The sequence below is a fragment of the Stylophora pistillata genome, chromosome 1, assembly GCF_964205215.1.
Source record: "Stylophora pistillata chromosome 1, jaStyPist1.2, whole genome shotgun sequence".
Taxonomy (NCBI): Eukaryota; Metazoa; Cnidaria; class Anthozoa; order Scleractinia; family Pocilloporidae; genus Stylophora; species Stylophora pistillata.
The window spans coordinates 31,880,101-31,903,648 of record NC_142519.1 but is presented as its reverse complement, the minus strand read 5'-3'; the positions used below and the strand labels follow the sequence as shown (position 1 = coordinate 31,903,648).

Genomic DNA, 23,548 nt, shown 5'->3' with positions numbered 1-23,548 from the left:
CTTAGTTGGCTCAACTGGAGAGAGCTATCAGGTCCTATCAGTTCTTACTCTTAGGAAACCATAAACGAAAAAATCTCTTGAAAGCGGCATAGGAAAGTTCCGAAACTTCCATAACCCATAAGCAAACTTAAGTGCAAAACGTAACCCTTAATTCACAGAAAATTTTATGGGAGCTTTTCTAGTTCCTTCAAAATCAAGATGGGAGATTTTGAAATTATTTGCGGTAAGCGGGAAAGAGCCCTATCTGAGAGTTGGAGAGGGGGATTTAAAAAATGTGATTAAAAGTGTGGCGGCAAATGGACAATTGATTAAACATGACTGCTACAAGGTCATATTGTTTTTTTTATGATGATGTGTTATTCTAAGAGGCTATAATTTACAACTAATAAAATAGCAAACCTCATAGTCGAAAAAAAAATAATAATAAGGTGTTATATCGTGGACTCTCCGTTGAGAAAAATTTTTTCCATGGGATCGGGACACTTGCTAGTTTCAGTTGCACCTGTACAATCGTACAATCGTCTACTTTCTTTTAAACACTGGAACTAATTTTAAGCGCCAAACATATCATCTTCACCCTTTCACTCCCAGATCTCAATAGCAATTCTCCTTACTCTCCGCTATACAATTCTTCTGATACTACTTCAGCGAATAGGTCATTTTACACTTCTGTACATGTACTAAGTAGCCAAGCCTTTGATTAGGAATCAGGCTAAAGGTGACCTTGTTGTGATAGAGACCAGTATCTAGTTAGCATGATAACAAAGTAATAGCCCATTTCCGAATTACCCTTGGCCTCATTATCAAAACGAGTCCTGGTGCTCATTCTTTCATATGATAATACGTTTTCATTCACATGCATATTTAGTTTTGAGATTTTGTAAGGAAAAATTCTGCAGATAGTGACTCATGGGAGTTAAAGAGTTCAAGGGTTGATTTCTAATTACTATTCACAAAATAATCTTAACCTGATCCATTCTTTCTATTACCCTCTTGCTAAAAAAATGAAATCATTGAAATAAAACCTTAATAATCATATGATCATAGTAATAATAAAATTTTAAGTAATCAGAAACAACTTTTTAAATCCAAATCCTACCTAATAATTATCCCAAAACATTGCATTCATTTTAATCCTTTCGCTCCCGAGATCTCAATAGTAATTCTCTCAACTGTCTACCATACAATTCTTATGATACCAGTTCGGAGAATTTGGTATTGGATCAACTACTAACTCCCTAGTTGTTATTTTTCTTTATTTTCATCATTTGTCTGCTGGATATTGTGTTGATATCGTAAGGAGAAATTCTGTCTTGGTCATTCATGGGAGTTAAAAGCTAAAGCAAAATTTAGAGTTCACTTGGAAAATTATTAAAGTAATAGCTACTATTTGGAATTCAACCTTTCAAATAGTTGTGAACGACAAATAATCTGAAAGTCAATATTTACAAAGAGAGTACTAAAAAAGGAACATATGGTGGAATGTAAGTCTGAAAATAAAACCTAAAACTTGAACGCGTCGAGAATCATAAAATGCAACTTAAAACGTAAAGTTTGCCTCTAACAGCTGCAAACTTTTGAAAGCTATTCTCATCTTTTACATTTTATGTCTTTCATTAAAGACAAAGCCACAGGGGGCTGAACTGGCAAGATTGAAATAAAAATACTGAAAATGATGACGAGTATGTTCCAGTCCTATACTTAAAAGTAAAACTCACTGTTCTTATATACAGTTTCTTTGAAATTGCTCTCTTTAAAGTAGGCTTGATTCGTAAGATAAAAGAACTCTTACTTTTTCAATAAAAGGAAGCGATGTAATATGTAGCGGATCATTGCAAATTTGGCTGCTCAATCTTTCATATATTCTCAGATTTCCATCCCTGAGGATGGAGAGAGCTTTCCACGAAGATTATATACAGGAAACCGTCCTCAGCTAAACCTGAACTGACTCCTTTTAAATTTACATCCGAAAACTGATGATTACACTCGGTATTAGTAAATATATTCAGGAAAAAAGACCGAGACTTACTTTAACTATCCTTCAGTTCCAGCGGCGCCAGCTGTAATTGCCGCTGAATTTGTTGCCAATCACCAGCCTAAATCAACGCCAGTTGGTTTGCCGGCACAAAAATGCTTCTTAACGCCAAATTTGATAGCCTTACTAAGAAAACGACGACCGTAATTTTTGCTTAAGACTGTCCGTTTCACCACTGGGTCGAATGAATATTTCCGAGAGAGAACGTTGTCTCTCGAAAGGTGCCAGGGTAGGCACTGTCTGATTTTCGACCACGTCCTTTTCTTCACTGTCCGAAGGTGTAAAATGAACGCGGCTTTTTCTGTTCTGTAGAGTAACGTTTGGAGCACTTTTATTTAAAGAATGATTCGACTCTGACAGCTTCTCATTGAAGCCCTGTTCTGGCATGGCTTGATCAACCGGAAGGATGCCATTTTCCGTCTGATCGTTTTCGAAGGCAGGGTTGCAAAGCTCTGCTGGGGAACTTGGCGGAGAACTCAAAAGAGTGCCAGACAAATTTAAGTCGCCCGAAGAAAGGCTGTGGAATGCATCCACGTTTAACGACAACAAACCATCCGTTAGAGTCTTCTTTGTGAATTTGAGCTTGATAGGTTTGGTGCGACCACTCTGAATCGCTTTACGGTAGCTTCCCCTCGTATCAAACATTCCCGAGCCGGGCATGTGCGGTGGTATGATGACAGATCGAGAATTTTCAATGCTTGAGTCGCGCTGAAGATAAGTGCTTCGCATCGTGCGTCCATACGCGCTCTTACTGTAGTCTGATATCGGCACTTTTTTGCAGCAAAGGCTAAGTAAAATTTTCCGGAACGCTCGTCGGAAGTCCTTATTGCGTAGACCATAAATTATGGGGTTACAAACGGAATTCCCATATTGTAACCATTTATTGATCTTTAGAATCATTGGTGGTAATACCATGAGGCCTTTGCATCCAGCTGTTTTGAACATTAGGTCGCCACAAACTGAATACGCAAAATTGAGGGCGAAAAATGGTGTCCAGCAGATGACAAAAAGGCCAATGACTACAGCTACAGTTGTAGCGATACGCAGATCCTGAAAATAAAGCAAAATAAAATTAATTGGCTATCAAGATTGGAGGACACCTAACATACGGTTCCTGATGACACTTCACTTTAGTGAAACATCAGGTCCACAGGTTAAAAGAATTTTTTCCGGCAAGTAAGAAATCGCTGCATGGAACTTCATTTTGTCGAGGAAAGGAAACAGTTTGTCGTTTTTTTCTTCTTTTCCAAAATTTTAACAGTGATGATCCTACAAAACTTTCGTTTCCGTTTCCTGTGTGCATCTCAGTCCCCTCCCTTCCAAAAAATCAGGAGAAAGTGCTTCCCTCACCTCTTTGAGCCGGAGAGGCGGTAAGGAGTTGGTAATTAATTTCAAATTTGACCTAATTATTTAATATTAACAGCCAATGAATGTCATTTTTCGATCTCAGGCAAAAAACGAAATTGCAAATTTGAAAGATTTACCTCCCCCTCTACTTTACATCTATTTTTTATTGTCTATCAAGAATTACAAAGAGAAAAACTACCTTTCCAAGATGAACTCAGTTTAAAGAGGCCAGAGACTGTTGTGGAGGGGAACTATGGAAAAATGAGCCTCTGACCGGTTTGTATTTGTTCACGGGTTGTGATGCGAAACATTCGGAGCGAATCAAGACCAATCAAGGATAACAGTGAAAGATTCAACGCGTAGAGGTGCTTCTAAACCTAATATTATTTCTTTATGAGGACTTATAAAGCTTTTCACATTTCATAACCATTTTCTTCTCCGCATAAAATGTTGACACATTGAATCAACGATAAACATCATTAATTTCTGGGTTTAACACTAAAAACTACAAAATAAAATAAGCTGGCTAATTATTTTGGCAAATAAAATTAGTTTTTCTGCAAAGGTGAAAAAGATTACTCAGAGCTAACTTGGCTTTTGAAGTTATAAAAAAAGAGAAGCAAAGAAACCTTCTTAAAAGAGCTTTTTCCAACTCCATGGGCATGCGCTCTAGCAATGTGAAAGATTGTTCCATAGGCTCCCAGAATAATGGCCAGAGGTACAAAAAAGAATACTGCTGTTACAGTGATACCATAAAATTTCTTCAAAGCCTTTATTTCTGACATCGTACCAGCAAATATCGCTAACGCCCAAGCAAAGAAGATTATGGCTAGGATCCAACCTGTAAGAAAATCAACGAAAAAGTCAGAAGAGGTTCAGAATTTTTCCTCACTTGTTCACTAGCTGTGCAGTTTCAACAAATAACGATTACTTTGAAGAAATCCTACTCACAACTTGTAAGAAATGATTTACATACAACTCACTCCTAACAAGATTATTTAGACTGTTTTATGGTTTACAGGATGCGCCCATTTACTCGCGTGAGGGAAAACTTCATGGTAACATGTACTGAAGGTGAACTTTACGCCGACAAAGAACGCTTGCCGGTTTGAAGATAAGAAACCTTTTGCTAATTCAGAACGATCGAACTCCAGGGCCCAGTTGTTCGAAGACCGATCAGCGCTAACTCAGGGACAAATTTAATCCGGGTTTCATTCGCTCCGACGAAGGGCTAACGCTCGAAACGTAGCTTTTGTAATCGTTACGGTGGCCAATTTACCATTTTAACTTTGTTGATATATCCAAATTATTTCTATATTTCTATTGTTCTATTATTCAAAAGCCGTTTTAAGATAGTTTCCCCCATTATTTTCAGCGCATTCAATCATCAATTTGTACAAAAGAAACGAAAGAAAGAAAAAGAAAGAAACTGAATTTCCTCTTCAAGCTTTCACATCTAAAATCAAATTTCACACTTACCCTGGGTTATCTTTACCCAGCTTTGAACAACCCGACCCAGGAGAGGTAAACGAAACAGAATAAAAAAGATCAAGAGAGAAATAGCAGGGTATAGAACTGGTACCTACGTTTACTGATGTTCCGATGACTTATGGGACTGACTAAGGCATAACATCTCTCCAAACTTATAGCTGTGAGATTTAGAATCGACGACACCCCACAGATAACATCGCAGATCCTATAAATCGTGTAAAGATTTCCTCGAAAACTGTAGGTTATGGATATATACACCCACAGTGGCAGCGATATTGATCCAATAAGCATGTCCGCCACTGCCAACGACATCAACAGCAGATTAGTAGTTGTGCGCAGTCTCCTGTTCACTCGGAATGCACCAATCACAAGAGTGTTACCAAAGACTATCATGGCGGCCAGGATACAAAAGAAGACATTAGCAGCAATATCCTCCGCGGTCATCTCTGGCAGTGGAGGGCCTGGTGGCGCAGGACCATTGTCATTTGTGTTGTTGGTGTGGTTCCAGGACGTATTGTTATCGGCCATTGCTGGACAAGTTGATAGCTGAGACTGCATAAGATAGAAGGTGTCAGACGTGAAGTCGATCAGTTGATTGATGAATTAATGAATCAATCAACCAGTCAACAGCGGTCAATTATTCAGCCGGCGAACAACTTCGATTTGTTTATCACTCAGTCAATCACAATCGATGACAATGTATGTCGCCAAATGAAGACTAACGAAAATTTATGCCTAGAGCTCTGCTTTGTTACCCTCTATTTTAAATTAAAACAGACACAGGCATGACCTCTTCTTGTGTCTTAGATCTACGCATTTCACTGATGTCAGTTATATTAAGTTGACAGTTTTCACCCACAGTTCGAATAGTTTGACGCGTGCCGGTTAGCTTGCGTAGCTAGCGGAGTTTGTGTAGGTAACCAAAACCGCCGCCGGGCAACGTGGACTAATCGTACGTGAATTCAGTGATTCGCTGACTCAACTGCTCGAGTAAATCCAGCACTGATTTTTATCTACTTGATCGATAAAACGAATAAAAACAATAAATAAACCATTATCCAGTCAGTCATCTGTTTGTGAAAGTCCTGGCTTGGCTGTCAATACCACAAAGTTCAGTTTTTACAGTTGTAATGTTATTCTATCCAAGAACCTCGCGTACAAAAAAAATCCACCTCTACTGGTCTATGTAACAAAGGCTTTCCTAAAACAATAGTTAGCATCGTGTTTTTTTGTTTTGTTTTTGTTGTTGTTTTATTACTTTTTTTTTGTCGTTTCGTGCGAGCATACACGACCTAGTCGGCTATACCGACTTTTTAATTGCTTTTTGATTGCGGTATTCAAGGTAGACAGGACAGAGTCACGTTTTCTCCTGCGAGAACTGTTAGTTGCCTTATCCTTCGTAGAATTTCACCTTTCCTTTTCTAACGTTCGAAAAAAACGGAAAAAGGAAAACACGATAAAGCGGAAAGGCAAATATAACATGAATTCCATGTGTTCTCCTAACCTGGACGTTCCTTCACGGTTGGCGCGTTTTGAAAAATTTAAGCCAAATTAGATTTTTGAAGTTTATCCTTCGTAGATTGTGTTTATACACGTCATCCTTGTTCCCTTTTCGTCTACTTTGACCCTTTTGAAGTTGGTTACCTCAACAAACGAGAAAACGTTTTAAAGCACTTGTGTCTAAGGCAAGACAAATTATTTACATCTATTTATCTATTATGGACGTAAAGACTATTTATCTATTTATCTATTATGGGCTGTTCTAGACTTCTATCCGGGTGCTATGGTTTCCCGCTCTCAAAGAAATAAAGAAACATAGAATTCACTTAATTTGCTAACATTCCCTTGCAAATATGTCGAGCCGGTCGCCTCATACACTTCAAAAATTTGTCCATTGTGATGGAAAATTATTAGAGAAGGGAAACGTGATTAGGTAGAGGTTTTGTCCTTCAAGCGACACTTTTTTAGGGGGGCGCAATCCGAAGCTTTTAGAGATACTTTACGGTGGCCAATTTACATTATCGTCTTCGTTTATAACCAAATTATCTTGCAATATCCCTAACCAACGCAGCACCTCAGTCTCTTCAGAAACTTTTCCCTTTTCCGCTATTGCATAAGTAGCGCTATCTACTGCGAGGATCGTGCATCATACGCATCTAATACCGCAGTTCAAAAATATATGAACTTCATATATTCATTGCATCTCATTTATCACTTTTACGGGTTTATCATGAATCAACTTAACGGCCTGCTGCCAGTTGGCTTGTTAGCTCAATTGGTAGAGCGCTGCACTAGTATCGCAGAGGTCGGTGGTTCGAGTCCCGTACAGGCCTGATTTTTTCCAGGTCTAATTTTCGCTATTGCATAAATAGCGCTATCTACTGCGAGGATCGTGCATCATACGTATCTAATACCGCAGTTCAAAAATATATGAACTTCATATATTCATTGCATCTCATTTATCACTTTTACGGGTTTATCATGAATCAACTTAACGGCCTGCTGCCAGTTGGCTTGTTAGCTCAATTGGTAGAGCGCTGCACTAGTATCGCAGAGGTCAGTGGTTCGAGTCCCGTACAGGCCTGATTTTTTCCAGGTCTAATTTTCGCTATTGCATAAATAGCGCTATCTACTGCGAGGATTGTGCATCATACGTATCTAATACCGCAGTTCAAAAATATATGAACTTCATATATTCATTGCATCTCATTTATCACTTTCACGGGTTTATTACGAATCAACTTAACGGCCTGCTGCCAGTTGGCTTGTTAGCTCAATTGGTAGAGCGCTGCACTAGTATCGCAGAGGTCAGTGGTTCGAGTCCCGTACAGGCCTGATTTTTTTCAGGTCTAATTTTCGCTATTGCATAAATAGCGCTATCTACTGCGAGAAGCGTGCATCATACGTATCTAATACCGCAGTTCAAAAATATATGAACTTCATATATTCATTGCATCTCATTTATCACTTTTACGGGTTTATCATGAATCAACTTAACGGCCTGCTGCCAGTTGGCTTGTTAGCTCAATTGGTAGAGCGCTGCACTAGTATCGCAGAGGTCAGTGGTTCGAGTCCCGTACAGGCCTGATTTTTTCCAGGTCTAATTTTCGCTATTGCATAAATAGCGCTATCTACTGCGAGGATTGTGCATCATACGTATCTAATACCGCAGTTCAAAAATATATGAACTTCATATATTCATTGCATCTCATTTATCACTTTCACGGGTTTATTACGAATCAACTTAACGGCCTGCTGCCAGTTGGCTTGTTAGCTCAATTGGTAGAGCGCTGCACTAGTATCGCAGAGGTCGGTGGTTCGAGTCCCGTACAGGCCTGATTTTTTTCAGGTCTGATTTTCGCTATTGCATAAATAACGCTATCTACTGCGAGGATCGTGCATCATACGTTTTCCCTTTGTCTACGCCATGCAGTTGCAATCTGTTTGCCCGTATCAATGGAAATTCTTTAGGTCTCCTAGCTAAGTAACACTGTGCTATTGTTATGGATTTATCAATTGAGCGAGGATCATCATTCAAAGAAATGACTGAGTTCTCAAAGGAAGCGTTCCTCATTGAGAAAACTGAATCCTTACGAGTATCAAATGCCCATCGAATAGCCTTTCCTTAGGTTGTTTACGTAAAGCGAAGTGTGCACATGCAAATATAGTGAATAAAGCGTTACTTTTCTCTTTAAAGATCTTATTCAAACTTTTTTTGCATAGAATTCTTTCGAATGAAGCTACTCATTTCGTTAAGTACCTTGTAACTTCGTAAAACATGCCTTCATCATCATCATCATCATCATCATCATCATGTTTATTTGTTCAAGCAGGTTGAATTTATTGGCAACTGTATAAGCTGATGTGGACCTGCTGTTTTCCCACCCAACCCACCCCAGGGGAGGACATCCAGCACACAGTAATCTCGTGCGTGGGAATTTAACGTCTCTTACCCCTTACCCTTTAAGAGACGGGACCTCCGGCTTTACGTCCTATCCGAGAAGACGAAACAATGTGAGTGAAGTGTCTTGCTTAAGGACTCAACGTTAAGCCCCAGCCAGGACTTGAACCCGGGCCGTTTAACCCAGAGTCCAGCGCACTGACCACTGGACTACTTTTACGAAACCACCGTCATCTAAGAGAGGCGTGCATTTTTTACAGCTTGCGGCAGCATTCTTATTTCTTTTATTATGTTTTGTTTTGCCTCGTGGTTCCCAATCAAGCATATCAGTCGGAAAAAGAGGTTACGGACTTGCGCATTCCGTGACCTCAGTACACGCAAAGATCAATTTTATGATACATTTTCTCTGTGCAAGGATGGAGAAAGAAAATAAATTTAAAAGGGGAATACAATCATTTCAAATGAGCAAGCTGTAGTCGTTTTGCAACGAAAGCAACCGGCGACGCGCTCATCAAAAGAGATGAACCATAACTGATTTCGTCAAAATTGTCACCTCGATTCACAAGAACGAGTTGAGGCCTTTACTTTGTTTTGCTAATTATTTCTAGGAATGGCTGAAGTAAAGAAAGATATGGTCTTTCTGACACAAGCGTGGGTCAAAGAATATATTGACATTTACAAAAATAAACTGATTATTTCAGAGTACTGTTTACAGTGCGGGAGATTTTGCCTTCTTCATCTGCTACATCATGACCGAGTATTCAAATTTCCCGCCAGTATAGTGATTCGTAATTCCCAAGTGTATTTTAAGACGCTTTCGCTGCCGTTTTGAAAATGGTATTTTCAGTCCGAAATAAGATACCTATATATTGTTATTGAATAACAATGAAAATAAATTGGTCATTGTCATTTGCTCTAACGAAGGGCTAACGATCGACGGAAACATCTTAAACGATCGAAACGTCGCGAAGCTCTAGAAACTATCTAGGGTAGCCGATTTACGTTATAGACTTAGGTGATAAAACCAAATTATCTCCTAGCAGCACCAATTTTTCTTTAGAAATTTAGCCCCCCTTTATTCTATTGTTACTTATGTTGATTTGCTTTGTTTTGATTACGAAGAGTTTTGTCCTGAAATTGCGATCCATTCATTTTGCCCAAAACTACATATTAAATGTAAAAGTTATAGAAAAGATAATTGAAGAGAAAGAAAGATCAGAAAGGAAACACAGAACAAGGCTTAACTTTTAACGAAACACAATACTTCTACTTTCCTTAACTTAAGTGGGTTCGGTAAAAAGCAACAAGAGTATACAAGGATATGGATGACGTCATAGAAAAAGGATGATGATGAGCTTGAAGAAAGGAACTTTTATATTGAAATCTTTATCTACCAAAGAAAATTTCTTTAATTTCACCTCGACTTTGTGAATGTATGACTTTCTGGAATAACCATTTGACCATAAATCGCCGCTTACCTTCTACTATAATTCATCGACTGCTTTAAACCTCTTAACACCTTGATCAGTAATTGAGTCAGAATAAAAAAAATATAGCTCTGTCATCAAGAGATTATAATCTCTTGCTGCCATAGAGTAGGTTTTTCATAAGTGCCTGCTGATGGCGTAATGGGCGGCTGTGCGTGGGGAAGGAGCTCTACGGTGAAACCCAAAGACGAGCCGAGCCTGCTCGCATGCAAAACAGACGGGCGGCGGTACGCCGCCGGAAATCGTGGGTTATTATTGAAACCCCCGATAGTGGGATGTTAAAAAGGGTTAAAAGTGGACTTTTGATGTTTGATAGAAACCCTTACGTAGTTAACGATATAATTCCAATTCTACAGTGTAGTGAGGATATAACTCTTTGTAAAGGTTGTAAGACTGCTTGCAGCTAACTTTTGACTAAATTCACCTCAAACATAATCAGCAAATTAGCAGCTCTTTCCTTTTCAAGTGTCTTGCATGGGGCACAGGATATCACACTAAGATGAAACCAAAAAAAAAAAAGAAAAACGCGCCTACCGGAAAAGTGAACGGAAAACTTTTACCTCTGACTTAACTTTCCTTAACTTTATATGTATCGGGACGAAAAGCGGACGAATTTCCTTTATTCATGACAAATTTAATTGTTTTTTACATTTATGCACATACAGCTGAGTGATGTGCAGGAAAATTTCAATTCCTTCGCAAAAGTCTTAGTTTGTAAGTCTCTTTTAGTGATCTATTTTCACCTTAAAGTACATGCTTTTGTATCATATTGTACCTTGATTCAAGTATGTAATTTCAGTAAGCGCACGAAGAGTTTATACTGTGGTTGGCGGAGTAGGTTATTTCATATCAATTAAAACCTTTTTCTTTTAATACCTTGTTCAGCTTAGCTTTTTGACGGAATTTTATCAATTAATATTTCTACAAGCAATATCAAAATAATTGTAAGTTGGTTACTATCATTCTCAGTGCTAACGGAATATGGTCACATCGAATAGCAATGCAATAAGTTATCAAAATTATAAAAGAACGATGGAAAAGCGATTTTTCTTCAAGAAGAAGCCAGCAACTATGATTAGAACTATTTGTCGTCTTTTAATGTTTTGTTTGTTCGCTATTTTAAATTTCGTGGTTACTGTATATCGCTAACCTTACGTCTAAGGTTTTGCAATCAAGTAACTAGAGAATACAACATGGCTCACACTACATATAGTCACCTTTCTCTGCAACTTTTCGCTAGCGATGAACCATGAGACCAAATCTTTATATTTTCTGAGTATTTTGAGCGCTGCCTTTTAAGTCAAAGGTTTCTAGTCTTGGCCTTGTACTGCAAACCTGACAAACAATCACCATTTTGAAATTGCCCAAAAGAAACGGGGCCTTTAATTGTCTGATTCTCACTGAGCTAGACTTGGATATTATCACACTCTATCAAAGTGATTAAGTCAGACAAATTTACGCTTGCATGTATAATTTTGAATGGAAAAGACAAAGAGAAAAAAGCATTATAAAGCTTTGGTGGAAAAATTGTTTCGACACAAAAAGATAGGTAGCAAAGTTCATATTAAGATAATAATCAGAAAAAGAGAATTACGATCCGCTACGATCATCAGAGCTTTTGCTTTGTAATAATGACGGTATTATCAGCTTATACCTATATAGCTAAATTAAGTCAGTAGGCTTGCTGAAATCAAATAAGAACTATGACAGCTTTAATATTATCTTGAAGAAAAAAAATACGCTGTATTCTGATTCTGCGGTCACAGCCGTAATTATTGGTTGTGGATTAGAAAGGTATACTTTTAATATGAATAAAGTCCAATATCGTTACTTTCTTGTTACGAGTAACTTATGGATTGATCATTGTTAATTGTTTGAGACATTGGTTTTCTTCAGTTCATAGAGGAAACATGTTTAAGCTCGTACCGAAATGAAATCGGAATGACCTGTGTAATCGTTCAAGTTTGTTCTTTGAGTCTCCAAGCATTCACTGGAAGTTAAAAATAAAGTCAAGCTAAAAATTGCACTGAATAAAATGCGTCATAGAAGGACATTTAAGTCATCTTCTTTTGTTGCTTCATGGAATGAATATTACTGAGTTTAAAAAGCTCTGCATGACATTGATTGAAAATTAAAACACAAGTGTTGTCTGTAACGTACCTTTTGGGTGGGTAGTACAGTTTTGCCCCAGGACAGAAATTTCTTTGTTGAATTTATACACAGACTGTACTATATAAAGTGATATACCAAACCGGAAGGTTATCAATAGCTTGCGCTCAGATCTTCATCTCAAACTCCAGCACGGGAGCAGAAAAAACAATAGCGAAATCACTCACGCCTGCAGATATTGACAGCTCAATATAAGTAATAAACTAACCCACTCAATCTATGTAATAAGAGAGATAATTTTAATATTTCTATGTGTGTTTATATTTGCGAATTGCAAAATCTTTTTCATTTCCTAAGCAGCTGCCGCGTAGTGTTTAAATCTCGTTAGTCGTTCAGTTTGCCGAGGCAATTAGAAACATAAATATGGCATTTGGTTTGTCTCCGCTGGTTCTTGTCTAATTCGGAATTTTCCAAATTTTGCATCCGTCCGTCAAGCCTTATCCTAACTAAACTCGGCCCCATAAAACGTACACAGAAAAATGCTTCGATGACAGAACGGGGGAAAAGTCTTTTTAGTGGTGCGTTCTAATAAGTTTTTTCTTTTAAAACGCATAATTTAATTTTTTTTGACACACAGTACAAATAATGGAAGTGATATATTGCTTTCGTATTTTGAACAGTCAACAACTTTTAAATTATATTCTGGGAATATCCTAAAGCGTTACATTAAGCATAGACAGGATCATACGTCGGAGAGGTCAAAATAGCCGTAAAACCTTTAACCTTTACCTTTGAGTTCTTAAATTTTACGCGTTTGATGAAGAAAAAAGAATAGAAAATCAAATGCTTACGTTTTACTCTCACAGTGTCATCTCAGTCTAGATCAAAAAGGTGGCTTTCAAGGTCAGGTTTCGCGTTACGACTACTTAAATCTGAGTATCCCCGTGAGTAGTCCAGTGGTCAGAGCGCTGGACTCTGGGTCGGACGGCCCGGGTTCAAGTCCTGACTGGGGCAGTACGTTGTGGCGTTAAGCAAGTCGCTTCACTCACATTGCTGCGTCTTCTCGGATAAGACGTAAAGCCGTAGGTCCCGTCTCCTGCAGGGTTTGGGGTAGGAGACATTAATTTCCCACGCACGAGATTACCATGTGGTGGATGTCCTCCCCTGGGTGGGATGAGTGGGAAGGTGAGATCGCTACATGGACTGAAGCGGCTGCCGAAGGCGCCTGATAAAATGCTGACGTCCGATCTCAACCTCACTACATTGAAGCTGAAAAGCCCCTTTAGGGGTGCTTCAATGAACGTTGCATTGCATTGCATTGCATTGCATTGCCCTTCACCTCCGAACAACTTGCGCGGGATTCGCACCCGAAAAAATTGCAATCGTTTCTGGAATAAACGAGTTAAAAACATTTGTTTTTTCCGTGCTATATTATCTCACGCAGTGTTTTAGCATATAGTTAAAACAACTATTCATCTCGGTATCGATGACTATGTTCATTTCCTGGCTTATGCAAAACAACGACGCCGTATAATCGCTTAAATCAGTCCGGAGAAGCAAACTATTCAGGTTACCTAATCCGAAATCTAAGCTCATGTTATGCTGGAGGGGAGATCCAAAGTTCATTAGAGATAGTAATAAATTTTTTTTCTACTCGTTCAATATTTTTCTTTCACCATTTTTTGCCTCACAACGTTCCCATTGTCGGTAAAGTCGTGATAATTTAGCTGTGTTATTTTACAACCCAATCATTTTTCAGTGTGAGTCTCCCCATCCCTGGCAGGTTATAACTAGAGAAACTGCACACCACCAAAACATTACTTCTCGATCGTATTTTCATCGAAAAAACGAGGGCCGTCTCAAAAGTACAGCTTTTAAAATCCTGTCTACCACTTAGTCGTCATTGGTTGACTGCAATCTAACGTCTTCTTAACGGTATCACTTTTGAATCAAACATTAGTACGCGATCCCTAACCAGAAGAAGCTCTTGATTTTTTTGTCAAATGCTCCTTCTTGATACCACAGGAAAGGTGCAGAGAGAAATGAAGAGAATATTGATATTTGGGTGTAAAGGGCTACTGACTTAAACTGGCGTTAATAACTGACAAGTTTTGCACCTTCACATGCGTGATTACATTCGATTCGGATCAAAAGAAATGGATTTCACACTGACCTTGGTTATGTCTTAATTGAATTTTAGTTTTTGTTTAGCCTGACTCTCGAATCCATCCACTGATTTTAGGCTTCTCCCTGGGGATCAGCTATTTCCTATGATCGTCAAGGTGCACTTAGATTTTTTTGTCATAATGACGTCTCGATCATGAAGCTAATCTGGGATCGACTGGCTGCGCACAAAACTTCGAGCTCGAAGTTTAAATGCGATAAAAGTGGCATTAAACTATTATATTAATAAGCTCAAGTTAATTTATACCTGAAGTTCTAAAAAACTGGTTTGTTAAATGATGTGAATGGTTCAATGCATTGCGTCTTTTAGCCCTTGAACAAAATCCTAGATTAAAATTACAGGGTGGCTACGTTAGGTTTTCGTTGTCCTAAACAAGTTCAGAGTTCCAAGCTTTCACGACTACCTTTGCGACTCTTTGTAGCAGAAAAGTCAATCAAGTACCTCACCTGGGCGGACAGATAATAAGCGATAATAGTATGAAAGTGTTGTCAATCAGACGGAATTGTGTAACAACATAATAACTAGGTGACAAGATACACAGTTCACAAGACAATGTAAATGGTTTCAATTAAATGGAAGAATTTTCACTATATAATCCTTTGTCTATGACTGATCACGCTAACTCCATTGAAAGTAAAGCATCACTCAAGCCCAAGCTATAAGTTGCGCCTGTGAGTTTTGATCAAAACGGCAGATCTTGGCTTGTAAACTAACAATTATCATGTATGTTTACCTTGACCGTGCCTGCATTTTCATTTTGAATGAAAAAGATTTTTAATCTTTGCTTTCACCTGTCAATTTTTGTGGGGGCTAACTCGGCAATCTATTCAACAGTTGTTGATGCCCTTTAAAACAGTGACGTTTGTTTTATTAAAACGAAGCATTATTAAATAAAAGTCTTGCGACATTTCTTTGAAGATGACTACCTTTTCTACCGATGTCTAGCTAACAATGCGCAAAACTGATTGCGTCATCAATTACTTCCTTACAAGTTTAATCTTAAATAATCTGTTAAAAACAATCTGGTTGTATAGTGGGTACATCTCAGTGATATAAAGCTTGCCTGAATGATACAGAAATAGTGGAAAAGTTGGCCTAAGAAGCGAGAGGGCAGTTTAAAACTGTACTTGGCAACTGAGATAACTGTTTACAAATCGAACCAGAGTCAAATTTATTTAGAATAGATCACTAAACACCAGCGCTTAGACGCAAACGTGAAGCACGTAGCATATTGCGTTTCTCGATTTACCGTGAAACCTCGTTGAACATTTTCCCCTTACCAGCTGAAAGAACACCTTTCACAAGTTTGAGCTTTCCGATATCAAACTAGCTATCGCAGGAATTTTTTTTCGCTAACGCAACCAAGTATAAGTTCAATAAAAAGTCATGTAGCTTGAAAAAGACGAGAAACACTTACCAAAATGGTCTAAGAAAGAAGCGATTTTTTCGAGATATATTAGGCTGTTAATTCAACGTCATATTTTTTATCGATTACAGCAAGCATCCGGATTCTTTGAACAAGTGACACGAGCAACAACTTGAGTTGCACTAGTCTAGTGTGCACTTCTATCATCCACGCAGTGATCAAATTGGCTGATGTATGTTGTAGAGTGCGATAGGCTTGTGCTGAGCAGATACCTGTACGGCTCCCGCCAGTGTCCACTTAACATTGGGTTAATAAAATTGCACAGTAGAAATGTATCTAACCTCAAATCAAACAATTTTATGAATTTGGCTGTTTCGAGTAGAACCACAAGAGAAAACGTGTTAAAAATAAAATACGTGCTCACAAACTGTAACTTTTCCTTTCGTGAAGTAAATATTATGGACTTCACTTAGCTAATGACTGCTCGATATGGGGTCGTCTTCAAGAAACGTTTCCACTGCACATAAATATATTTTCCGGAACACTGATTGTCCACTAATGGTTTAAATTTTAGATCTGGCTGTTCTACGCATTTAATTCTATGCATGTGATAAACTTTTCGCTTTTAGATATCAATTTACAAGAAAATGAATTATCCATTAATTTGTAAAGTTACCGCGGACAGCTTTCGATAAACATTTGATTCTTCTGACTTACCTTGTTCAATCGATTATTGACTTAAGATTCATCATCCACCGTATTTAACGGATAATCTGAAACATGATGAGACGTGTTTTAAAAAATGTTTGGTTTACAACGAATTAAGATTTCCCCGAAATAACGACAAATGCCCATCTCATGGGAAAGTTACGCCATATTATGCCAAACCGATTTTCTTTATTTGCTCAAAAAAATAAAGTGAATTTTAAGGCACGTGAACAATTGTTTAACATTACATCACGTTCACCATTAGCATCCTTTTCACTATGCTACGATTCCTGTATTTTTAAGCTCTTTTTTCCGCTAACAGTTCGGTGTTTTATTTTTATTGATTAGCTCAATCGTGTTCCATTTTAGTAAAGAAGCGAGTTATTGTAAATACTAGGTTTCTAGAGGATTTTGTGGTCTTCAGAAAGATCTCAACCCTAAGGATAATATCTAAAATCCGTCGCATTATATATGGTTCAACTTCATTAAGTTGGTGACAAACTGGGACTTGAGTTACCATTTCTAATACAAATGATCTTATTTCATCACGTAAAGGGCATTGCGGGCATTTTTGGCTAACCTGCGACTTGAAACAAAGAGATTTGTTCTTGTTTGGAAGAGAAAAAACTGATAGGTGGAGAGTAATCCAGTTAATCAGGAAAAAACAAACATTTCTAAAGACCAGGAAATTATTTTAACAAGATCAGTTTTGATGTTTTTACAGTGAGACAACAGAGGCGAAATTTAACACGGCAATTGCGCCAAAAAAATGAACAATTCGGCTTGAAGAGTGATGCTGAGGCCCACGAAAATTGTGCAAAGTGTCAATGAGGTTATCAGATGCTTCTCGATTTCCCTTCCAAGCCTCAATGCAACTTTTGGAGTACTCTAAGACAAAATCGAATCTCGAACCGGCGTCCCGATACAACAGAACTCCGCTTTTGTTTTCTTACACGCGCACTTACTGTATACAATGATGATCAAATCGATTGATCAGAATGTAATGGAGTAAAATCGATGACATCTGCAAATGGAGTCAGTAATTGTTATCGTATATTTTTAAAAGATTACTCTAAGCTTTTGCAGATCTCGTCTTACGAAGTTACTAAAAAAAGCTGAGCATTAATTCAGGCTCTCGATGTTTGCAAACACAAGTCAAGCAAGTCATGCTACAGCATTTTAACAACGAAACATAACCGAACCGTCCAGAACTTACCGCAGAATGGTGTCATGAACTGCTTACGGACTGGCACACAGCAGAAAAAGAGAGAAACACGATATTTTGGCCTCTAATTTTCCGAAATGTTATCAGACAATTGGGTTGAGCGTTTGCCAAACAACCCTGTAGATGTTGTAAAAGAATGTCTTGACTCAATCATATGCTAATTCATCTGCGAGTTTGACAGGCCTGTGTACAGAGAAAACAAAACCCAAGACGGTCCACTATCAACATTACACCCTCACTCAGTTTCAAAGCGACAGAAAGTAAACTTACAGATTTCCGTGCATGCAAAGATCAGTGTAAACCCAGCACTGACAACAGCGGCGTCTTTGAATGTTTCTGTTGATAGAAAAGCTTCGTAGATTCGAAGAGGTAACAAAACGGATGTGCAAGGGCGAAAAGTTGTTTGATTTTCGTCTTTTATGTGTCGCTAAGCCTTTGATAAAGCCGCCTTAACTACCACCTGAGACAATGGAGACATATAACAAATATCTACCCACCTTGCCGCCTTGGAAATTGCATTCAATTTTCGATTCTCACAAGCAAAAAACAGTAATAATTAAAAGCGTATAAGCACAAAGTCAAAGAAATCGAAACGGAGTTAAATGATCCTATTTTGACGAAAGGGCAGAGTTTGAGAGGAGAGAAATCCGAGACTATTTAGACTATTTAAGTTTGTTCTTACACCTAATTAAAACCAACTGAGTACATTTGTTGACATAGTTCAACCTCTTCTTCCTCCAAAGTCCATATTGCTCCTTTATTTCTCCCCTAAGAGCATAGAAAGTGAATCGAGCCCTTTGAAAATATTTTTTCAGAGAGAGTGAAACCCCCCACACGGCCTCTGACGGAAGGCACTTACTCTGAAGCCAGCTGCTTCCAAACATTACGGTTCAATGAAGATTAGCTTCTCTATGCTATTCTTCAACGCAGCACTTTTTTAGAATATCACGCAATACTTCAACGCACCCTTCGAAGATCCTTTAGCGTTGCGTGACACCCTAAGAACGGCTTCAAAAGGTAGGTAAAGGTCTACGTCCAGTACAGCAGCGCTACAATACAGCCAGTGCTGCACTGATCGAATGAAAAGAGGAAAAAAATAGGGTGGGGGGGTGGGGGGGGGGGCGAGGGGACATGAGAAATTTTATCTGCGTTAAGCCAGAAATAGGTCAAAAGATAGTTGGAAAATGGTTCGACTGGGAGCTAAATCGTGGCAGGTTTCCTACTTAGAGTGAAGATAGAGAAAAAAATCAATAAATTTTGTCGGTTTTTTTTTTTTCTCTTCATAGACTATAACCCTGGGTTAACTTTCCGGTTTGAATTTTTTGTTGGACTTCAACAGTAACTTAGCTCCTTGTTTTATCACTTCTTGTTAGGAATAATAAACAGATAAAAGTCCCTAGCACAGCAACAAGATCCGATAAGGGGAAATGTCGTGGTTGAGCGAGGGGAGTTCCCGAGAGGACAGGTAGCCCAAGCGCGATAAACGAGGAGACATTTTGATACAAAAACCATACCTGAATGTTTGTTTATCAGCCCATGATTGATCTCTATAATCCTACATGTTGTAATACTACACGTGAAAGTTAACGTTATCTTTCTATCTTGTAAGAGATTTAAATTGATTCGTGGGTACTTGGAATCTGATGCCACAATTCGGAACCGGAACCGAATACTTGGAATCGCCGGAATTCCCGGAATTCCCGGAATTCCCGGAATGACCGAAGAATAATAAATAAAAGTAAATTAATAAATAAATAAGAATATTGATGATTAAAAATTAATGTTGAATTCACAACTTAATCAAATAATGCAATACGAAATTTTCTCAGAGGGTCCCCAAAAAAAAAAAAACCCTTACCGGCACTGTTCATGGAGATGCACGTATTAGAATTAAAAAAAGTCTGCGTCAGGCCAGTAGCCCATACGGCCTAAGCGACGAAATATTTGTACTCTCCCTTCCCCCTGAATGGGATGCTAGTCCATCACATGGTTACTCCCCGTTTTAAATTCGCCTCCACCCATTTACACACCTGTAGGATGCCTAGGGCGCCATAGCGCCATGACCATTAGGCCGCCACGCTTTTCCAACCGGAACCATTGCAGAAGATTAAACAAATGCAATATTTCCAATTAGTTGAATAGTTCAATTATAAAAAGCTCCGAACTATTACAAATTAATACTCTACCTTAAATAATTATTAACCACACATTGGGAGCTATCAAAGCAGCTACCATTAAGACCAGCTGTCTACAGTTAAAATTGAGAGATCGTCAGTTACTCGACACCTTTTCGCGTTTATTCTATATACCTTGAATATATACCTTTGAATATAAACCTTATACAGATGGATTCTTTTAAACAAGGTTTATATTCAAAGGTATATATTCAAGGTATTTATAATAAACCCGAAAAGGTGTCGAGTAACTGACAATCTCTCAATCACTGTAGACGGCTGTTCTTGATAGCTCCCAATGTGTGGTTAATAATTATTTAAGGTAGAGTTTTAATTTGTAATATTTCGGAGCTTTTTACAATTGCACTACTAAACTAAATCGAAATATTGCATTTGTTTAATCTTCTGCATTGGTTCCGGCTAGAAAAGCGTGGCGGCCTAATGGTCATGGCGCCCTAGACATCCTACAGGAGTGTAAATGAGTGGAGGCGAATTTAAAACGGGGAGAAACCATGTGATGGATTAGCATCCCATTCAGGGGGAAGGGAGGGTACAAACATTTCGCCGCTTAGGCTGTATGGGCTACTGGCCTGACGCAGACTCTTTTTAGTTCTAATACGTGCATCTCCATGAACAGTGCCTGTAAGTTTTTATGTTTTGGGACCCTCAGAGAAACATTTAGTTTCAAATTGTTTAATTAAGTTGTGAATTTACCATCAATTTTTAATCATCAATATACTTATTTATTTATTTGTTAATTTACTTTTATTTTTCGGTCATTTCCGGGAATTCCGGGTATTCCAAGTATTCCGGTTCCGGTTCCGAATTCTGGCATTCCATATTTTCAAAACTACCTGATTCGTGTCTATTTCAAAGGTCCCTGGGATTAAGAGTTTGGTTCATGTTACATCCTTATCGAAGGTCAAGCTTGGCACTGCAATAGTTTGATCCCTTTTACAGGTAATTTCAAATGAAAGACAGGAAAGAGCTATCGTGCTCTGAATACTGTCACCTACATTTCGCCTACTTACTGTCTCTCATTGACTCTCTTGGCGTCTATGGTATCTTTTCGCACTTAGAAAGCTTAATATAAAAGTTTCGTTTTGCACACTCTGAGAACATAAGCGAGTCCGAGATTTGCACACTGTGCAAGATAACGAGCATCCTTGCCAAAGGTTTGGAGAACGACATCGAACGGGAGCCTGGACATAAACCAATTTAACATTTCGTAATGAAAAGCTCTTTGTATATGGTCGATAGAGATAGCATAGAGACGGAAGCATAAAGACGGTTCAATTTTTGGTTTTTTGCCGATTATAATCCGTAATTTCCCATTTAATTTGCCAACAAAACCCTTCACGCAACATTTCCTCAAAATGTCTAATCTCATTCGTAAATTGTTTGTTCAAAGTTGTTTAAGTGACCCTCGAAATCAACAGGAAAAAATGTTTAGTATTCTAACAAACACTATTCAAATGCAGATAGCTTCTTAAATCAATTGTTCATGAGTCGACTCTAGAAATTCTGTACCCTGCTTTTTTCTGAGTTGAGGTTTAAAGTTGATGACTATTGATGGGAAATTGTTGTCCAGTTTTAGGAAAATTTCGAAAGATTTCAACTGCATTGCCATTTCAGCATTGTAATTATTATTAGAGGTTTACTCCAATTATTGGACGAAAAGGTGGTTGATCATGAATATCTAAACCATTAAAAAAATTATTTTTGTCATAAGATTAGAACAATCTTACAACCAGACAGACCTCAAAACTGCTGAAATAGTAGTAATGTTAGAAAATCGCTCTAACAAACCTTATCCCGTTTTGTGCATGGTTATCAGAAATAGATAAGATACACTCTGTTTCATGATCCGTAAGAGCACAATCAAATTTGATTCAGTACTTTAAGTTTCCCTACAGGATCTATTCATTATCAAGGAGATACTACAATAGTTCGGAATTAATCACAGTGTTTGATTATCGAAGTAGTCGACTAGTACAATACTTCTGATACTTATTAAAAAATATATATATGTAGATCAAAAGGAGTAATACCTGTCATGGGCACTCGATGGTAGTTAAGTAGTCCCTTTCTTCGTTCCAGTAAGCCCAGTAAGGTGATAAAATCTACAGTTCAAATTGCGTGCCATGCTTTTATTTTCCAATTTACAAACCCTTGGTAGTTTCTCGTTCACCGCAGAACAAATATAAGGGGTTTAACGATAGAAACAAAGTGAAGTCAGCTGTTTAAACGATGAACTGAGGTTACCAAGGAAGGAGCAGCGAAAACTGTCAAGTTTGTTTTGTTCTTTTTTTTAAGTTGACGTGTGTGTGACAGACTATTACTGACCGAAGAACTTGCTGAAGAAAATTGGCTTTCAAAAGCTTTAACACTGTTGGTCAATATCTCAAAACGAATTCATGATGTAGTCATCAGTTCTAAACACGGGAGATTTTCCGTGAGGGGAGGGGAGGGGGGCCAAGGAGAATATTTATTACCACGTCAAACGGCTTTTCCAATTGACTTGCGGGTGACGAGCTATGATTGACTAAAGAACTGTCTGTAGAAAAGTAGCTTTCAAAAACGAACCCACGATGTATTTATTAGATTCGAATACGGGTGATTTTTGTAAGCGGGGAGGCGTGGGAGAATAATTATTATCACGTTAATTGTTTCTTGGCACTTTCTAAGTGGAAAAAAAAATGGATGGGGGAGGAACCGTCTGCTGCACATAAAGTTTTACTTGTTTCTGGTAGATTCATTTTAGTGCATAGTTTACTTTTCTGTTTGTTCAAAGACAGGATTAATTTCACAATAAAGTTAGTTTTCCTGGCTTTGGACAACACATCGTTTTGTGCATGGTCTCACCCTACTTAGTAGTGCAGCGGTAAGACAATCAGTTATATCATGACACATTCAACCACATTCATCACGGCATCACCTTTCACGCCAAACTGAACTGACCTTCTAACCAAATAAAAATACGTCCTTCACCAGATCAAAAGGTGACTAATTAAAGTACTCAAATCAAAATGCTTCGGGAAAATATAAACTGCCAGCAACCGGGTCATTTTTTAGATTTGTCTCATCCAGATAATCGCGCTAAACTATCGTTCAGAATAAGACGTTTCCAAAATACTACTCAACAATTATTCCACGAGCGCGCGTTGGATATGAGATGATAGATAGCCAACGAGGCGCTACGCGCCTCGTTGGCTATAATCATCTCATATCCAACAAGCGCGAGTGGAATAATTGTTTTATTAAAAACCTTAAATCAAATTATTAAATTTCATTAAATTTAAAGCTCCCTTTCAATTTTAAGTTGACACGTGCTTACCATATTTGTAGATTATGGTATATTGGCTGATATACCATAATGGCTAAGCCAATAAAAAGTCTTGAATTGCATTATCCAATGATCTAGTTTTTAATAATAATAGTTAGTCTCCCCTCCTCTTTCAATTTCGCGCTCGATGTTTTGAGAAACTCAAAACGTAAGCCACCGACAGCCAGTCCATTT

At 38.2% G+C, this 23,548-nt stretch overlaps 1 protein-coding gene across 4 annotated transcripts; it reads right to left on the bottom strand.

The window, feature by feature from the left end:
* Positions 1-329: 329 nt before the first annotated feature.
* LOC111334274 (histamine H2 receptor) lies at positions 330-18,677 on the bottom strand. 4 transcript variants are annotated; one of them, XM_088751455.1, is made up of 6 exons: positions 18,352-18,677; positions 18,125-18,190; positions 16,639-16,694; positions 4,969-5,425; positions 4,012-4,223; positions 330-3,085 (listed from the first exon to the last, which is right to left on the bottom strand). In XM_088751455.1, the coding sequence occupies exons 4-6, from the start codon at positions 5,399-5,401 to the stop codon at positions 2,162-2,164; spliced, it is 1,569 nt and encodes a 522-aa protein (XP_088607581.1). In that variant the 5' UTR covers positions 5,402-5,425; positions 16,639-16,694; positions 18,125-18,190; positions 18,352-18,677; the 3' UTR covers positions 330-2,161. The 4 variants fall into 4 exon arrangements, with proteins under 4 accessions (XP_088607581.1, XP_088607580.1, XP_088607579.1 ...); XM_088751454.1 differs by having other exon boundaries at positions 18,125-18,677; XM_088751453.1 differs by lacking the exons at positions 18,125-18,190; positions 18,352-18,677 and adding an exon at positions 17,846-18,012.
* Positions 18,678-23,548: the final 4,871 nt, after the last annotated feature.

Bases quoted from the DNA above. Each gene is read 5' to 3' on its own strand.
- LOC111334274 (XM_088751452.1), bottom strand. From the start codon at position 5,431: ATGCAGTCTCAGCTATCAACTTGTCCAGCAATGGCCGATAACAATACG. The intron at 4,224-4,968 runs GTAGGTACCAGT...ATTTTCTTACAG, and splicing joins TCATCGGAACATCAGTAAAC to GTTGGATCCTAGCCATAATC. The intron at 3,086-4,011 runs GTTTCTTTGCTT...CTTTATTTTCAG, and splicing joins GAAAAAGCTCTTTTAAGAAG to GATCTGCGTATCGCTACAAC.